Source organism: Pelophylax lessonae (assembly GCF_965119305.1).
Source record: "Pelophylax lessonae genome assembly, chromosome: 8".
Lineage (NCBI taxonomy): Eukaryota > Metazoa > Chordata > Amphibia > Anura > Ranidae > Pelophylax > Pelophylax lessonae.
This window is the reverse complement of record NC_138775.1, coordinates 189,990,369-190,007,926: the sequence shown is the minus strand read 5'-3', so window position 1 is coordinate 190,007,926 and position 17,558 is coordinate 189,990,369. Positions and strand designations below refer to the sequence as shown.

Genomic DNA, 17,558 nt, shown 5'->3' with positions numbered 1-17,558 from the left:
AGGGGTCAGAAACCCCTGGCACAAGTTCCCAGGTTTGCACACAATGCCTTCTGTACTGGCATTTGATGGCATTGGCTGTAACTGACAGCAATCAAGTACAAAGCCTGTCCCACCCATTTTCTTTATGTCAGTGAAAGCCCACTACTGAGTGAGGATATTGGCATGCTGTGCTGAGGTAAACCACTTGCATGCTTATAAGCAGTCCCCTGCATTTCAAAATGTATAGGTTTGGGGCTAATCTGAGGTTTGAAGTGTATGAACTGGGGCTGATTTGAGATCAAAAGTGTGTAGAATTGGACCAATCTAAGCATGTAGGCAGGTTGCCTACAATAAGGATCTTTACTATGGCAAGTCTGCCCAGGCTGTGAAGGGGTTAACTGGGTTCGACTACTTTTCCAGAGTTTTTGGGCCCTGCCTTCTCGACCTGTGATAAAAAAAAAAGGGAAAGGCTGGATCCAGGGCTGCCGGCCGCGATAGTGAAAACAGACGCTGCTCCATGTAGTCCCACAGAACACTGGAACACCGAAAGAATCTTCTAAGTGTCTGGAGAACGCCAATTATGGACTTTACCTTATTAAGGTATGCCTGGGCAGTCTCAGTTTAGGTAGTTAGGGTTGAAAATGTATTGCCTGTTATGGACTTTGCCATGAGGATTCTCAGTAAAACTTTTAAAATGTTCGAAGCCTAGTCTGAAGTTATTCAAGGGGTGCATGGTATAATATGGCATATCAGAAGAACAGGATCTGTAAGGCACAATGGGGTATGAAGCAATCCCACTATAAAAGGTTAACTCAACAGGAAACTTGGGGAAGAAGATGGTGAACAGTTGCCATGGGTAACCAAGAACTGGTGGCAAGTGTAAAGTAGCCGGTCATTAAGTTGGTACCTGGCAAAGGTGACAGGTCCTCTGGGAAGCAAGTGGGTTAGTGTTTCGGCTCTCTCCCTACAGATTGGTATGGAGACCTTATGTTCCTGGCCACACAGTATTGAAGTGAATAAACTAGAGCATGCATGAGGATTGCGCTAGTGCTCATTGGGACCCATGTCTGTCACCAGGAGGGAGGTAACAGAGGTAAGCTAAACTGGTGGAGAGAGCACAGGCTCAGCAGCGCCCCCCCTGCCACTGCCCAGCTGTTTCCTACCTAGGCCTTATTCCTGGACTTGCTGGTTGCTGTCTGCCATCTCCTTCTCTGGTGACAACCTGCTTCAATATCCTGTTCTCAGGACTGCATCCCACAGCTTCATCCACCTAAGGAGTGGACTTCCCTAGCCAGCTCCTCTGGCACTTGTGCCACTTCGTGCCCTCAAACTCTCTGTCTCCACCTTTAGAAGTGTTGAGCAGTTAGTGCAAGAGAGGCCTCCACATTATTCCAGTTATCACCACATGCGCGATAATAATATTATTTCCTATCTCCGCCTGGCTTTTAAAGTATTCCCAGTGCCCAATGGGAAAAGCGTTTCTTACTGCCAAACAATGCTGGGTCACACACATCCAACGGCAATTACCACCCAACCAGAATGTGTTAATTGACATGGTTATTGTGGTGTTAATAGAGTGCAAAATGGCAGTCAAGTGCAGAAATTGTTCTTTTGAACCGGTGTGGACGACAGAGTTAGGTTTTGTTGTGTGAGAAGATCAAGTCATATGTGCTCTGTGTTGGGAAAATGTTTTGTGCCCCTCACTAATTGGATGGTGTCACTTTGAATTGAAATATGAGAAAAAGTACAAAGATGAAGCAGATAGCGCAGATTGTGTCAGGAAAGCAGCAGCAAAATGTGAGAGGTCAAGTAGTATGTTCAAAGACCTATGCAACATAAAATCTCTGGCAACAGAAGCTAGCTCTTAACTCTTAGACTATATTGTCAAACATGAAAAACCAGAGTAATTAAAGCATAACTTAAGACAAAACTTTTTTTTATGGTCTGAGTGGATTTAGATTAGAATACCTATCACAATTTAACTGCTACTTCTGCCCCTGTTAGGGGGATATACCCTCTCTATGTGTCCTGTTTATCATTTATTATCATTGAAAGTTAAAATAAAAGAAAAACCCAAATTTTGGTTTGTCCCCAGAACAATATTAGAGAGAAAATCTTCCAATGGGGACACTAGTCCTGGTGCCCCAAGAAATGTCTTTAATTTGCAAGGGCAAAAAATACTGATAGGGGGGTTATAACCCTCCCCTACTCTATCCTAAATAAAAAAAAAAAAGTTTTGCCTATAGTTCTACTTTAAAATATGTTTTACTTGATGGAATACTAAACAAAGAAGCAATAATTTTACAAATTAAAGATTTGCTGTTTCCAGCATGAACTGTAAAAAGGAAGTGTGAACAATAGTGACATTTTAGGTTTAGCTGTGATGGATTTGGTAGAAGAGAGGAAGTTTGCTGTTTTAGAACTATGTATGGCACTACAAAAGGATATGTGGCAAGATCATTTACTGACCATTTAAAAAAAAAAAAAAAACATATAGAGTAGGCATGAAAAGTTTTTTTGCCATTACAACAGGTACCCCAATAAAATCTATGTGCACAAATACTGAATTCTGAATTGACCGCTGTTGAAGTGTTACTAAACCCAGGACCCTGCATTCACTATATCTGGTCTACCACAGTACACAGAACATGGAAATGCAATTATTTTAGTAAATATAAAGTGCTAAATATATTTTCTCATTAGCAGTATATGGCAGTCTTGTGACTTCTCTCAGTGTCCAGCCAAGCGCTAGTTAAAGCTTGTAGAAGGTGGAGTTTTATGACAGATCTATGAGGCTGCAAAACCCCTGACCCTCTGTCTGGACAATGCTGGTTGGCCCTGTGCTGATCACATGCACCCTCCCAGAAAAAAGAAAAACCTTTTTAGTAATACACAGCAAACTGAGCATGTGGAGCCTGACTCCATAGACTCTGTGTTATCAGGAAATTATTAGTAGTCAGTGGAAGGAGGGGAGGATCAGAGAAGACAGGATCAAACAGCCTTTTTATACAATGCAGAGGATTAACCCCTTAGGTTACAGAGTGAGTATACCAAGCATGATTTACTGCATATACAGACTGATTTTTACTGTTGTGGGTTTAGCAACACTTTAGAAGGCATTATAATTTTTATATTTTCTTATTGCTTGCTCATAATTAACCCACTGACAATTACGAACACTACTGGAGGAGATGGACAGGATTTGTCTCTTCACTGACTGTAAGATGGCTCAGTGGGAGAAGGTTTACGTGAAGTTTGTGAAGTTTTTAAAAGAAAAGGGTTACAAAGAGGATGAGCAATGGCTAGTAAACCGAGTGTTTTTGACTGACACAGCACATCTCAACACAACACACTCAAACAGCAGTTACAAGATACAGGCCAGTAGTAAATAATAATATCTCCCGCGCTATCTTGGGTATCTTTAGTGTAGTAAAAATGTGTGTCTGTGAGGTAGGGGGCTGCTGCTGGCACTTAAAGAGGAAGTAAACCCTCTTCTGCAACTTTTACCTATAGGTAAGCCTATGATAAGGCTTACCTATAGGTACTGTAAATATCTCCTAAACATGCACCGTTTAGGAGATATTTACCTTAGATGCAGCCAGCAGAGATGTATAGTAACGAAGTAGAACTACTTAAGTACTGTACTTAAGTACCGAAATGCGGTATCTATACTTTCCTAGAGTAGAATTTTTTTCTCCTACTTCTACTTTTACTTCACTACATGTTTTAGATGATTTCGATACTTCTACTCTGATATTTTTTTTTTGTGCTGCATAGTTACTCGTTACTTTTTAAAAAATTACCACTGCCAGAACAGTAGATGGCAGGTTGCATAAAGCTCAAAAAAATGTGTATAATGTCTTTTGTAAATCAGCGCATACAAAAATAAAGGCTGTGTATAATAAAAGCTGCTATACCAAATCTTTCCAATAAAAAGAAAATATGAAACAAACAAATAAATGGTGCTACAGCGCTTAAAGTGCATCAAGAAACTACTAACAAACACAGGTTAATCATTTGAATAAATCATTTGAAATAATAAAAAACAATATGATGTTCAAACTTTTGACTTCTTTCTTTAACCTCCCTGGCGGTATGATTATGTCTGGAATTACATACCAAAAGCGGTACAATTCTTTTCATGGAAATTTGGCGTTATGTATTATAGGCCTACAATTCTTAGTAATTACTGACTTAAACCTGACCAAAACAAGACTCTAGTAGACATCCCAGATGTGATAAATTTGAAACACAAATGCATGAATTATAATCGAATCAATAATATTATTTTATTATTTAATATATAATATATATAATAAAATTATATTATTGATTAGATTATAATTCATGCATTATATATTATATATAGATATGTGTGTGTGTGTGTGTATATATATATATATATATATATATATATATACATATATATATATATATATACACACACATATATATATATATATAATATATAACGCATGAATTATAATTGAATCAATAATATAATTTTATATATATGTGTGTGTGTGCATATTATATATATATATATATATATATATATATATATATATATGCATATGCATATATATATATATATATATATGCATGTGTATATATATATATATATATATATATATATATATATATATATATATATATATATATATATATGCATATATATATATATAATATAATATAAAGTGTGTTTTGTGTAACGTTTTTTTTTTTTTTTTTGAATTTCCCTCCCTAGTTCCGCTCCCATGCAGCATTGCTGCTGCAGGGAACGGAACTAGGAAGTGATCGTACCGACGGAGGGACGGAGGAGCGGCGAGACTCTCGGCTGGCGGTCACAGCAATGAGAGATCATCGCTGGATCGCCAGGATAAGGTAAGAGAAGCTCCGCTGCGCTCTCTGCAATCCACCCCGAGCGTGACTCGGGGTTACCGCTCCTGCAATGAAAAATCAACCCCGAGTCACGCTCGGGATTACCGCTAAGGCGGTTAATAACTACATAACACAGTACTTGTACTTCTACTTTCAGTACTTGAGTAGAAATTTTTTTTCAAAACTACTGGTACTTTTTACTTTTAGTACTTAAGTAGCAAATTTTTTGAAAAAACTACTTGCAATACTTAAGTAAAAAAAATGTTGAATACTTTAGTACTTCTACTTAAGTAACTTTTTCTGCGAGAACTTCCACTTCTACTCAAGTCACTTTTTGATCGAGCACTTGTACTTTTACTCAAGTAGAATTTTTCGAGTACTTTATACAAGTCTGGCAGCCAGTGACATCACTGGCGCATGCGCTCTGAAGGAACGGCCACTGGTGCCATTCCTTCAGAGCCCCGTGCCATGACTGTCGATTCCCGCGCGCCTGTGTGGGAGTGACGTAATTGCGGGTCCGGCCAATCAGATGGCCGGATGCCGCAATCCCAGAATACGGGCTACTGAACATGTCGCCCCGTAATACAGGTAAGCGGGCGGCACGGCGGGGGCTCGTTCTAAGGTAAGTATTTCATAATGAGCTAGTATGCGATGCATACTAGCTCATTATGTGTTTCTCTTTCAGGTTGGGAAAAAAAAAGTTTAATGAGTTTACAACCTCTTTAAAAGCTTATCCTTAGCTTGTGAATGGTTTATAAATAACGAATATAGTGCTGCACTGCCTCTCTGGAAAGTGCAATATGTCTTACATATCTATTTATGAAAATGCGGTAATGTAAACTCTTAATAATAATAATAATATGCTTGCGATAAAAACATGAATAGATGTAGTAATACAATATGAAAAACAACTGCAATAATGTAATGATCAATAAATATGCAATACCAGGTGATATGTGAAATACTGTGCAAAATTACAAGATGTTTTAAACAGATGGGATGAGGTAGCCAGATATGGAAATTATTATAAAGTGCTTAGTGCTTAAAAAACATGTGATTTCTGTGATTTTCAAGCAAATAATAAATAATCACATGAATCCGTGCAATCAACAGAGGTCCTTGATAAAGTGAAGAAATAAAAAAATAAATAAATCTGAAAGTGATTTTCAAGCAAACAATAAATAATCAATAATCACATATATCTGTGCAATCAAATAGAAGTCCTTGTTGGGGGTGAAAAAATAAATAAATGAAGTATGGAAAGTTTTTCATGGTGTTACCAAAAGTCCATCAACTAGGTGTGACAAATATTGAATATAAACAGACTTCCACAATGGTGCAAACTGAAAATGATAAATGTCCTTTGGGGGTGCAGGAGGATAATAATGGGGTGAATCCTTCACTGGTGGGTGTTTTAAAGGAAGTGATGGTGTTCTTCTGTGCAGTGCCACCAAATAGTGTGCCTGGCCGCTCACCTCTCACTTTCTTGAAAAACAGCCTGTTATTACATAGGTATCTCCTGGGGGTCTTGGATGGATGGAGCCTGCTCAATATCCTTATTGTTCACTACTCCTTCCCCTCGGGTGGTCGCCTCTTAGGGATGGGGCTATATAAAAGAGCCTCTCATAGTGTAATACATTCCATTTTATTTGGGAAAATGACAATATACAGACTCACATTTAAAGTAGCAAAGTTTGGCACTCTGAATGGATGTGGGAGTCACTTCCGGGTTTACTCTGTCTATGTCGTACGCGTTAAGTCACGTGCAAAAAGTGAAAAAGTCCAGTTTACTTTTCAGTACTTGTTTTTTGTGTGTACCAGTTAATCAATTCTGCACTTGTTGTGCTGCTAAAGGCAAGTTAAATTTATGAAATATTTTATAATAATTATTACGTTTAACGTGCAATTGGCAGTAAAGTTACCGTATGTGTGCAGAAATTAAAAAATAACTAAAAATATGATGCACTATTTATCAGTAGTTATTAAAAATAACAGGTAATGTGAAAAAGGTTGCTGAGCCCTGTTCTACTTTAGGCCCCTTTCCCGGTCTAACCGATCGGGGTCCAACTGTCCGTTTTTCAGGTGGACCCCATCGGGCCACCCATTGACCTCTATGGGGAGGCGGATGTCAGCGGACATGTGTTCGCTGACACCTACCTGGCATCCGATCCGACAAAATCCACTGAAAACAGACAGATGGCGATACGTTCGCTACCCGCTCAGCAGGTCGGATCGAATGGGATCGGATAAAAATGGACAGGTTGTCCATTTTCATCCAATCTCCCCATAGAGGAGAGCGGGTTGCTGCACAGTGGGTGGAGACAAATCTGTCATCTGCCTGCTCAGCGGGGATCAATGGAGCGATCCCCGCTGAGCAAGCGGAGTCAGTCGAAACGGATTCGCCATGTGTAAAAGGGGCCTAAAAGTTGAACTTTTGGTAGCTCTGTAATGGTTAATAAAACAATATATTTTTAGTTGTAAACACTGTGAGTACTTGCAACCCCCTATACGGCAGAACTCTGACTGGGAAGGAAAGGGTAGAACCAGAAGAAGTCTTTCACTGTCCTGTCATTAGTAGTAGAAAGAGAGGCCATCACTAAGTGATGTCATCCACCTGACTGTGCTGAGCAAGAGATCGAAATTAGTTATATACAAATCCTTTGGTGGATAAAAGAACTGCCATATACTGTATGTGTTTCTTGTATTTGTATTTGTGCCATTAAAGTAGTTGTTTTATATATATATATATATATATATATATATATATACGTATATAGATATGTGTAGCTATATATATCTATATATATTTAAATTACAATAACATACATGTTATACTAACCTGCTCTGTGCAATGGTATTGCACAGAGCGGCACCAAACCTCCCGTTTTGGAGTCTCCTGTCTGTATTGTCTACTCCTTCTCGTCTGTGCCTGCCCCCATAGCAAACCGCTTGCTGTGGGGCACTTGTATGAGCTTGCTCCCTAACTAGGCTGTGTGCATTCACAGACAAACACAATGTGGCTTGGCCCTGCCCTTTGCTCCCTCTCCATAGGACTTGATTGATAGCAGCAGGAGCCAATGGTTCCCACTGCTGCCTTTGTGTCCTGTCAGTGGAGGATCACAGACAAATGCTGCTGCGGATGGATAAAGTGCTGGATCGAGATATGACTCAGGTAAGTATTTAGGGAGGTGAGGGGGAGATACAACTACTGGGACATTTTTACCTTAAAGAGTAGCTCCACTTTTGTTGAGAACAAAACATTCCCCTCTGGGTGACCTAATATACATTACAAGAATTTTAACAAACCTTGTTACAGATGTCTACTTTTTTATTCTTAAGAAATCTCTGTGTGTTTCTCTGTGCTCATAGGCTGAGTAGGTCTAATGGGAGTGGTTTCAAAATGATCAACCAGCTGCTGCACCTGCAGGGTTCTAATGAGGAAAATTGCAGACTTTGCATCCCTTTGGATGTGATTTTCTATTGGGAGTATCTCACCAAAAATGACATTTGTGTTGCAGGGGATGCCAAAAATTTGACTTGTATCTTAGTGCAGACTTCTGAGAAAATCAGTGAGCAGGAAATTATGTTTCTGGGGATGTTCTGTACACATTCTGTGTACAGAACACCTCTAGGTAGCCATATTGTATTGCATTTTCAGAAAATTACAGAGTTGCAGATTGAAAAGGATAGGTGATTTTTTAAAAACATCAAATTACAATATGATGTGTCACAATTGTATATGCTATATTATTATTATTTGCTTTCCCCCCCCCCCCCCATGAAAGTGGAGTTACCCTTTAATGCAGGGAATGCATTAAGGTAAAAAATATCCTGACTTTAAAACCACTCTAAGTATCTGCTATCCTTACAATAGATATGAATGATTTAAACCCGTGCTACTGCTGATATGCTGCTATAATTTGTCTTTCTGTTACACATTTTTGAATCTATGTCTTCTGTCAACATCCATCAGAAGAATAAGCTTTAGCTGCAAACAGTTTGCTTTGAAATTGATTATCTGTCTGGGGAAAAAGTTAAACTGGTGATGGTTCAATGCATGGGTAATTTGCAGATGTTCATAGTTGAACTGCTGCACCCAGTATCCAGGCTGAAGTTCCGTATCTTTTTCTTTTTTACAAGGAATAAGATTCTAGCAGTTTAGACAACGATACTAAAATCATCCAATCAATAAGACAATCTGTGGGTGAGGAGTTTTATTAGTTTGAGAATTGTCTGCACATTATACGTTTAATGACCTCTTCCTTATCGGTTACCCTTTTAAAGATTATAAGATCTCACTCAAATTGTTTTGATAGCTGATTTTTTTTTTTTTCACTGGCTTTAGTAAATTTTGATTGCATAAAGAGCTAGTAAATTGACAAAGTGAAATGCCTTAAGTAATAAGTGGCCTTTATCTAATACGAAAAGACTAAAATGAAAAGTGCAGTAGCTCTTATCAGCTAAACATACATTCAGCAGTCTTTTTTATGTTTCTGAACACTGCTGTGCGTTATTGTATAGCACACCACTATTATCGAAAACTAAATAAAAAACATTTTTTTTTTTAATTTGAAGCTGGTAAATTACATATACACAAAAAGCGATGAGCCAAATGTGTGAGGTTTGGTTTCAGGGTAAGTTCACAACTTACCGAAAGTTTGGTGCAGATTCCAGACCCCATTAAAGAAATTGTAAAGTCTTGTGTTTAAAAAAAACAAAAAAACAACAAACATGTTACACTCACCTCCTCTTTTGCACAGAATGGCCCGGATCCTCCTCTTCTTGGGTCCCTCTTCAGTGCTCCTGGCCCCTCCCTCCTGTTGAGTGCCCCCCCCAGCAAGCAGCTTGCTATGGGGGCAACAGAGCCGAGCTGAAGCTCTGTGTGTCCATTCAGACACAGAGCTGCCATTCGGCCCCATCCCCTCTCTCTCCTGATTGTCTAACTGAGTTTGATTGACAGCAGTGGGAGCCAATGGCGCCGCTGCTGTGTCTCAGCCAATCAGGAGGGAGAGTTCCTGGTGGCTGAGGGACTCGTGGACATTGCTGGATAGAGAGGGGGGCTTAGGTATGTATTAGGGGATGCCATAGTTGCCAACATTTGAAAAATTTTTTACAGGGACACTTTGCAGCACAGCTATCAATTACTTACCACACCCACTTCCCTGAAGCTCCACCCACTCTGCATACTTCATCTCTGCCTACTTATCATCAGACTATAGGGTCTACTCAATGAAGAGAGAATTACAGGAAATTGAAAAGGGAATTTCAAACTTAAGGCCAAAGTAGCAGAGTTGGAATAATTCTCCCATTTAGCTGCACTACTTCTGCCTAAAGTTTCAGCCCACAACCATTTTTTTTTTATATGGGCACCGGCTGCCTGTGACGGGTGATTTATGGGAGGCCCAAGTAATGGGCCGGGACAACGTAAATTACCCGGGACTGGCTCATATTTGCCGGGACCAGGCAAAAACGGGACAGTTGGCAGGTATGGGATGCTGGGGTGGCTGCTACACACAGAAGGCTTTTTATATTAATGCATAAAATGCATTAAGATAAAAAAAAACCTTTTAACTTTACAACTCCTTTAAAGTCAAGAGAAGCTGAATGTTATAAAACAGTAATGACCATTTTCAAATCTAATAGGTAATGGATTGTTAAATGAATGGTCTGGGGGCCGAAGGGGGCTGGACACTGGACTGGGCACACAAAATTTATTAAAATTCAGTTTAGTGAGGAGTAGCATTTTAATAATGCTTAGACGGCAACATTAAAAATGCTAAATTCCTTTAAATACTATATCTGCAAAATGCTCTGAATGTTCCCATGAAATGCACATCTATATGATGTATACAACCTACATCAGGAAAACTAACATTTACAAAAAAAAATAAATAAATAAATAAAAATCAGTTTGAATTGCTGGTAAATCACAATTCCCATCTTGTTTGTTCTGTTTGTAAACAAATGGCTGGGGATTATCTTTATCTATACTAGATCTATATCAGAACCTTGTCCTAGATGAGGGTCTGGTATAGATGTTAATGGGGGACCCAACAAAAAAAAAAATAGCATGGGTTCCCACCTAAAAATACATATTCTTAATGAGGTCCTGGTATGCATGTCAAGGGGGACCCCACACACACAAAAAAAGCAAAGGGTAGGATCCTTCTCAAAATGTACACTACAGCCTTATCTAAACATGCAGCAAGGCTGGCCAGATAAAAGAGGGCTGAGCATGTGCCCCCCCCCTCTTCTGTACCATACCGGGCCATATGCCCTCAACATGTAGGTGTAAATTGACAGAATGTTGATGAGGACAAAGACCTCTTCCCCACAACCCCGCCCCAGTTGTTGTGGGGGTCTGCAAGTGGGGATTTAAACAGAATCTGGAAGCATCCTTTAAAAAAGGGTTCGCCCAGATACAACCCCCTTACATGAATGAGTAAGGGGTACATAGTGCTCTTACTAATTCACAAAAAAACAAAAAGGACATAGTAAATTAAAACACACACTTTTTGGCAAGTCCTTTATTAAAAACTTTGAAAAACTCAAAATTGTCTCACTATATAAATCCATCATCAGTCATGTTGTCTATTGATGCAGATCCGTGTTAATCACAATGAATGACACCCATCAGCCTAACAAAAGAAAAAAAGCACTAATTTCACAGGGATTCCTGTGGTGAGCAGTTGATGGGAGCAGGTTGTGTCAGCAGTAGGTGGGTATTGCTGGACAGTGTAATTGATGTGGAATTTACATTGTCTTACGAGAGCAAAGCTGTGACTCACTGACTTCAAGAACTGTCTATATACAGTAACATACATTTTCCTTTCATAGCAAGTTTTCTATCAGAGGAAGAGCTGGGCAGCCACTTGGCAAGGGAACTGTAAGTTAACAGTGATTGCTGTAGTAGCTGTTCCCACTACAGTTATTTTCAGCTGGCTCATTCAGATATTGCATGTGCATTCTTACATTGGTCAAAGCTGGACGAATGTAACTATGCAAATAAATACATATCCCAACTTAAGCTTTAGTGGTTTTGTCCATTTTCACCTTATATTAAACAAAGGGGGAAAAATGTTACCGTAAAGGATGGGCCACCCCCCTGTATGTATTTTTTTTTCTCCCATTTTTTTGTGTATTATATTAAACAAACAGATACAGTAAATAAGGTATTTATTAAAACCTTTAAATTTGTTGAAAAGAATGTAAAAAAATATAGTATTTAGTTAGGCAAATAAGTCAAAGAGTTATTGCCAAGTTAACTGTGCATACTGAGCCTGGAAAATGTGGCCTAAGCATTTAGTCTTTAATGACTTATGGTTGTGAAAGGGTTAAAATTCAGTCTTTACTGAAGAGATCTGCTAGTTGAAAAGTCTTTTCTGAGTTACTATTATGCCCACCATTGCTGCATCTTGATTTAGTGTAACGTTAAAACTTTTTTTCCTTTTGGGCTTAATGTGGTTATAGACGTAAATACTTCTATTGATAATGCCTAGTGATGATTAAAATAATTTTTGCCCCTCCCCTCCTTTTCGTTAAATTTTAAAGATGAAAATAATATTTATGCGATCAGATGCCTTATTTAGGATTGGGAATATAAAGTGTCTTGCGAAAGTATTCGGCCCCCTTGAACTTTGCGACCTTTTGCCACATTTCAGGCTTTAAACATAAAGATATAAAACTGTAATTTTTTGTGGAGAATCAACAACAAGTGGGACACAATCATGAAGTGGAACGAAATTTATTGGATATTTCAAACTTTGTTAACAAATAAAAAACTGAAAAATTGGGCGTGCAAAATTATTCAGCCCCTTTACTTTCAGTGCAGCAAACTCTCTCCAGAAGTTCAGTGAGGATCTCTGAATGATCCAATGTTGACCTAAATGACTAATGATGATAAATAGAATCCACCTGTGTGTAATCAAGTCTCCATATAAATGCACCTGCACTGTGTTAGTCTCAGAGATCCGTTTAAAGTGCAGAGAGCATCATGAAGAACAAGGAACACACCAGGCAGGTCCGAGATACTGTTGTGGAGAAGTTTAAAGCCGGATTTGGATACAAAAAGATTTCCCAAGCTTTAAACATCCCAAGGAGCACTGTGCAAGCCATAATATTGAAATGGAAGGAGTATCAGACCACTGCAAATCTAAGAAGACCTGGCTGTCCCTCTAAACTTTCAGCTTATACAAGGAGAAGACTGATCAGAGATGCAGCCAAGAGGCCCATGATCACTCTGGATGAACTGCAGAGATCTACAGCTGAGGTGGGAGACTCTGTCCATAGGACAACAATCAGTCGTATACTGCACAAATCTGGCCTTTATGGAAGAGTGGCAAGAAGAAAGCCATTTCTTAAAGATATCCATAAAAAGCATTGTTTAAAGTTTGCCATAAGCCACCTGGGAGACACACCAAACATGTGGAAGAAGGTGCTCTGGTCAGATGAAACCAAAATCAAACTTTTCGCAACAATGCAAAACGTTATGTTTGGCGTAAAAGCAACACAGCTCATCACCCTGAACACACCATCCCCACTGTCAAACATGGTGGTGGCAGCATCATGGTTTGGGCCTGCTTTTCTCCAGCAGGGACATGGAAGATGGTTAAAATTGATGGGATGATGGATGGAGCCAAATACAGGACCATTCTGGAAGAAAACCTGATGGAGTCTGCAAAAGACCTGAGACTGGGACGGAGATTTGTCTTCCAACAAGACAATGATACAAAACATAAAGCAAAATCTACAATGGAATGGTTCACAAATAAACATATCCAGGTGTTAGAATGGCCAAGTCAAAGTCCAGACTTGAATCCAATCGAGAATCTGTGGAAAGAACTGAAAACTGCTGTTCACAAACGCTCTCCATTCAACCTAACTGAGCTCGAGCTGTTTTGAAGGAGAAATGGGCAAAAATTTCAGTCTCTCGATGTGCAAAACTGATAGAGACATACCCCAAGCAACTTACAGCTGTAATCGCAGCAAAAGGTGGCGCTACAAAGTATTAACTTAAGGGGGCTGAATAATTTTGCACGCCCAATTTTTCAGTTTTTTATTTGTTAAAAAAGTTTGAAATATCCAATACATTTTTATTTTTTCTTTCCTAAAATATCCAATAAATTTGTTCCACTTCATGATTGTGTCCCACTTGTTGTTGATTCTTCACAAAAAATTACAGTTTTATATCTTTATGTTTGAAGCCTGAAATGTGGCAAAAGGTTGCAAAGTTCAAGGGGGCCGAATACTTTCGCAAGGCACTGTATGTTAGCGATTGTTATGGAGGAATGTTTTTATATATATATTTTAATGATTTTTATGGTAAATACAGTAGGCCTGGAATGACCTGAGCAACATTTGAGTTATTTTTTAACAAAATACTGCTTTTTAACCACAAGATGGACTAAGCTGGGATAGGTTCATTCATCCAATACGGATATAAATATAACAATTTTTCTCTGTTAGGAGGAGTTTGTTTATTTTACCTCATCCTCTTTTTTGTCCATTGTTGCAGCTTATATTTAGTTCTTATAACAGTACATGTATTCTCCTTTTTTTATATGGTCTGTTCTGTGGCTCGATCAACATTAGAAGAGGGCTGAGACTCAATGTGAGACTTGGATATCGCATAAGAGGGCCATGCATCATCCCAAGGCCTGGTTATTATGTATAAATTGGCCACAACTCAAAATGAGACTTGGTTATCCCATGAATTCATAAATAGCAGTGGCGCAGCATGCCCGTGCCCCAGAAGATGTCATTGATGACGAAACATGTAGGGCAGTGCTGCATACTGATGTCTTTGTGTCCTTATTGATCCTGAAAGTGCGGGTTAAATCAGTTTCCGGCAAATATACTGTTTGACATTTTATCCATTTTACCCATTTAATTGTGTAAGTGCTATTTTAATCTTTTAATAAAATAACTGGAAGGTTTTACACTATTGGAGCATTTTTCCTTATATACTTCTGCCTATGGTGTCTGGTGAGGGTAACTGATGGTCTTGATCATTGCCCATTTGACCTCTCTAGAGATAGAGGGTCAATAAAATCTGGTAAGCACTCTCATTAACAGAGATGGATGTTTTACACAAGGAGGTTTTACATTGCTGCTGGTGTTGGATTTCTTTCAGTGAACTTATAAAGAAGATTTTTTTACATACTTTACTTACTTGCATGGACTTTAAATCACACATTTTATTATATTTCACTGAAATGTATTTTGTTCTGTTTTGCATTGCATAGGCACAGCTCTGTTTTATTTAGTGTGACAGTCAAACCCCAGACCTTGAATTCTCAATCAATGACAAGTATCAAATAATGGTTAATGGCAGAAAAAGGTAGCAGACCCATGAACCTCAGTAAAATTGTATGATTTGTGTCTCTTATATGGGTAAAAAATTCAGAGCACTGCCATTATTAATGACACGGTTTGACAGCAGTTCCATAGTGTTTAGGGTGCCATCTTGCTGGAGAAATCAAATTGACAAACATGCCATCTGCCATGGATTCATGTTACAAGTTATTGTGATGATGGTGATAGTGTCATATCATCGTTGTCAACATTATTAAATCGTTTCAAAAGACTCCTTGCTTTTCTGCTGCTGTATTGATGTCTGTAATACACAATATGGGTTCAGAGGCCCATGATTTAATATATATTCAATTAGGATATACAGGTATTTATTATTTCATAACCTTATCTTTAATAAATATTTTTTGAAAGGTAATGATATCTTTAATAGGTGACACAAATTTTTCATAGCATACATAGCACCCACCTTAGCTTTACACTGCAATCTTGTGTGTAAACTCAACACTCAACTTTTGGAAACAGCCTACAATGTATCAGGACACCATTCAGAGCAAAGCTGTTCATGTGCTGAGAAGGAGACATCAGAACAAAAATGTGCATGTGCTAAGAAGAAGACCTGGCATAGTCCCCATATTATACATGGCCATGCTCGTCTGCACAGTAATGCGCCAATGAGGGCATCCATGCACATGTCCTATTATAAGGACAGTGGCAGTGGCCCAAGATTTTTGGATGATCTTCAGCTACCAGTACTCTTTGGTCCTGTGTATCCTGTATTCCTTGGACTTCCTGTAACCAAGCCAGCTTGCCTCTGGGCCATCCTGCTACCTGACTCTTAGTTTGGCCCCGGCTTGCTCACAATACTTTGTCTCTCCTGACTAACTGTGTATGACCCTGGCTTGCTCATCTGACTATTCTTCTGCCTGCTCCACCTGATTCCTGTGTAAGACCTCGGCTGTGTTCCAGACCACACTCCTGCCTACCCCCTGGCTAGTCTCTCCATGTATGACCTAGGGTTCCATCCTGACTACGCTTCTTTAGTCTGGTACTGCCAGTCTGAACTCTCTCCTGCCGCATCTGGTGCCATCTTGCTATTGGTCACTGCCTTAGTCCAGCTATATCTCCAAGACCAACAGTGGTCCTGCTATCAGTCTTGACAGACCAGCTGACCAAAATCTAGTGGACCCTTGTGGAAACAATCTCCAGAAGATCTACCTAAAAGGCACCTGTACCCCTTGAGCCCTGCACTCCCTGTTCTAACCTTTAGGGGTGCTCAGCGCTCAGCTACAAGGGAAGCCTTCTCCAACCAGATACGTGATATGTGACACAAAGCCTACAAAGATAAGGCAGCTTATTTTCCCTTTATTGGGTCCCAACAGTGCATATTCCCATAACGAGGAAAAGTGTGCAGTATGGTACAAACTCTGACTGGCAGCCAAATCAGCCGCTCAAAGTGTGGAACTATAAAATACATTTTTTGGAACTAGAGGATATGTACAGGATGAAGCCTGTTGTGGAGAGGATAAAAGATGTTTCAGTGAACCTGACTAATCTTTTCTAAGGGTCCACAAGATATTTCTAAAATACCGGAATCTGGGATTAGGGGAGTTGACTTTATTTAACACATAGCAGAGAATTAATTTAAGTGGAGAAGTTTAGCAGGACCAGGCTTGTCTTTATTTTATTGCATGGAGTAAACAGGCAGTTCAGGCCTTGTTTTTTTTTTAATCTATTCACTTAAGCTAATATGGACTGTATATGTTTTTCATTTTTTCTTGGCTGGAAGTGTGATCTCAGTAGGGAATAGGTTATATCCATTCAGAGATTCATCTTGTCCCTAATGTTCACAGCCTATTGGTGTAAAAAAATTAATCACATAAAAACCACACACTAAAGCCCCTATAAAAGCTTAATGGAAGCGAGTATGAAATCTACCTGAAAATGATGGAGAAAGCACTCTTCAAATAAAAAGAATATATACACTTACTGTTGCTGCTGGTCCAGCAAATGCTAAGCAAAGTAACATCAAAAATGGAATTGATTCTTGGTGGGGTTCGATGTAGGGCATGCTAAGGCTCCTGTCATAGCAGCTAAATCCTGAATGAACTGGCTTAAAGACATCTGTTAACTCCAGGAAATACAGGCTGACCACCGATGAGGCCAGGATAGGTAGCTAAAAAAATAAAATAAAAATTGTAAATATTTGACCAAAGGTAACTTCAAGAGAATGTTTTGCATTTATATATATATATATATATATATATATATATATATATAATTAAAAAGGATATTTTTAAATGTATTGCATATTAATATTTTATATTTTTCTTTTTCATATTTTCCAGTTTCTTATTTGCTTCTGCTGTAAAAAAAAATACATTGCT

General features: G+C 38.8%; 1 protein-coding gene across 1 annotated transcript in view; it reads right to left on the bottom strand.

Annotated features, from left to right (window-relative positions):
• The window catches only part of PLPPR4 (phospholipid phosphatase related 4), a 184,998-nt gene that overhangs the window by 88,551 nt on the left and 78,889 nt on the right, over positions 1–17,558 (bottom strand). Inside the window, exon 2 of the mRNA XM_082265866.1 lies at positions 17,162–17,347. Coding sequence (XP_082121992.1) covers positions 17,162–17,347 — 186 coding nt within the window. The remainder of the gene's footprint in view (positions 1–17,161; positions 17,348–17,558) is intronic.